The sequence below is a fragment of the Mastomys coucha genome, unplaced genomic scaffold (genome assembly GCF_008632895.1).
Source record: "Mastomys coucha isolate ucsf_1 unplaced genomic scaffold, UCSF_Mcou_1 pScaffold21, whole genome shotgun sequence".
Classification (NCBI taxonomy): domain Eukaryota; kingdom Metazoa; phylum Chordata; class Mammalia; order Rodentia; family Muridae; genus Mastomys; species Mastomys coucha.
The window spans coordinates 174,898,716-174,901,159 of record NW_022196904.1 but is presented as its reverse complement, the minus strand read 5'-3'; the positions used below and the strand labels follow the sequence as shown (position 1 = coordinate 174,901,159).

The following is a 2,444-nucleotide window of genomic DNA, read 5'->3' as shown; positions in this document are numbered from 1 at the left end:
CACACACACACACACACACACACACACACACACACACATGCTCAGGGGGAAGGGCTTTATGAAGAGGGAACTGTGGCTAGTGGTGACCTCTGGCTCTGAGTGAGTGCGGAGTGCACAGAGCAGGTAGAGTGCCAGCTCCAGGGACTGAGGCACAAGTCCTCGGCCTCTAAGTGGGAGGAGAGAGACATCGCACAGTTATATTTCTCTAGTCTATACCTGTCTAGCGATTGTATTCTTATTACCTAGGAGATTAATATGCAGATCTGGCCAAGGACAGAACACATGGAGACCACTGGCAACTGCATTAGTTGTCCGCTATCAGCTCCTGAGGAGGCAACTGTGAACGAGTGGACACATCACTAACCACAGAGAAACTCATGAGGAAGCGAGAACCATCCAGGAGGATAGGCTTGTCTAGTAGATTGGCAGCTACCGGAGCCACACTTTGTAGGCAACGTCAGAGCTTGGACAGGAAGTACCACAGCACGGGGACTAATGCAGCCCAGCAAGAGAAGAGAGAGCACAGGACAGCGGGGGAGGGGAGAGCAGCAGCTCCTGAAGAACCGAGGTCACCGTGACCGACCGGCAGAGCCAGGATTCCCCACAGTGACCCCACACACACACCTCCGCAGAGCCAGGATTCCCCAGGCATCACAGCAGCACCCCAGCTCAAGTCAGCTTGCACGGGACTAACACACTGTGCCATATTCGCACAATCATCCAGAGCACCTGCATTCTCCAACTCTGTCATCTCCTAGTGATGGAGACTTAAACAATTAAAAAGACTGATGACATGGCATTTTCTTCAACATTCTCTACATATAAGAGAAGCCACGGAGAAGTTATTGCATGTGGGATACACCACGTGTTATAGTTATAGGTTAGTGTTTCTTGCTAAACCTATGAGTATAGATAATTTTTTGGTAGAAAAGAACTGTTGTTTTGGGCTGGAGAGATGGCTCAGCGGTTAAGAGCACTGACTGCTCTTCCAGAGGTCCTGAGTTCAAATCCAAGCAACCACATGGTGGCTCACAACCATCCGTAATGAGATCTGATGCCCCTTTCTGGTGCATCTGAAGACAGCTACAGTGTACTTACATATAATAAACAAATAAACCTTTAAAAAAAAAAAGAACTGTTGTTTTTGTATCTTCTTCAATGCACAATGATTAAAAAAAAAGACTTTAATCAAAACAAATAAGAACAATTCCTTCATAGCTATTCATCATAGTCTGAAGGTATTCAAATGAAAAAGTCAGTGAACTTGGGGGCTTAGAAATCTCAGGGCTCATTTGTTAAGGAGAGGACCCAAGACTCGTTCCCAGGACTCTCATGAGACGGCTCACAACCAACTGTAACTCCAGCTCCTGGGGACCCAGCAACAACCCCCCCTCCAAAGTCTGCAGGCACCTATACATTTTCAAACACACAATCTTTTTAAAGAAATCAATGATCATGGCAGTTCTAGATGAAAAACTGGCTATTCAAAACTTGAGACACTATTTTAAAGGCAATCTTAACTTTATATACTTGTTAAGTTTAATGCATACTAACTCTCACACAAGAAGACGTAACCACTTTTCCTAGTGCACCCATCTTATGATGTCAGGCGTGGCTGTGGTATACAGCAAAGCATGAGCATTTCTGCCAGCCTGCCTACTAAAGAGCAGAATGTAGCCTTACAGAGCAGGGGCTCACAGGGCCCCTGACAGGGAGATGCAGCTGGCAAGGAGGAGCCAGGTCTATCCATCATAGCTGCATGCTACTCTTTCTACCTAACGTCTGCACCTTGGTGATGTTGTACCTGTTTTTGCTAAGCGTTTCATTCAGCACGAGATCTTCATAGCGCTGCCGGGCAAAGTTGCCCCCAAAGCCCAGAAACGTAGTGACGTAAACCCTGTACACATGCTCTGTGTGCTGCACGTCACAGCCCAGGTTGAACTCAGCCAGCAAGATCTTGGCAGCTTCTTCCTGTAATGTAACATCAAGACAAAAGAAGAGAGTTTCAGCATCTTTTTCAGAAAGCAGTGGTGTTGTGAATACAGTGGACTCTGTCTCTATGGCTGCTCTTTAAAAGAGCCTCTCACCCTCGTGGCAGGCGCAGTAATGCACTCCTGTAATCCTAGCACTGACCTGAGTGTGGGCAGTGCGTCCACGGGCTGCGCCCTGCACTGCATGACAGAGAAAGAAAACTGAGTTCTCCTGTGTGCCTTCCCCACCATGAGGGTCTGTGTCCCCTCAAAATGTAAGCCATAACAACCCTTCCTCTTAAGTCCTTTTTTTCCCCATGCATTTTTAACAACAGCAAGAGAAGCAGCTGATGGGGGAGCTGGGTTTATTTACAGCTAATGCCATTCTTTGTCTTGTATGGACTTCTGAATTTTCCAGTTTTCTACAATGGAAATGTATTATTTTCATAATTAGAAAAAACCTTTTAACTAAAA

At 46.3% G+C, this 2,444-nt stretch overlaps 1 protein-coding gene across 1 annotated transcript in view; it reads right to left on the bottom strand.

Moving 5' to 3' along the window:
- The window catches only part of Entpd7 (ectonucleoside triphosphate diphosphohydrolase 7), a 45,717-nt gene that overhangs the window by 8,426 nt on the left and 34,847 nt on the right, over positions 1-2,444 (bottom strand). The window contains exon 9 of the mRNA XM_031390390.1: positions 1,805-1,971. Coding sequence (XP_031246250.1) covers positions 1,805-1,971 — 167 coding nt within the window. The remainder of the gene's footprint in view (positions 1-1,804; positions 1,972-2,444) is intronic.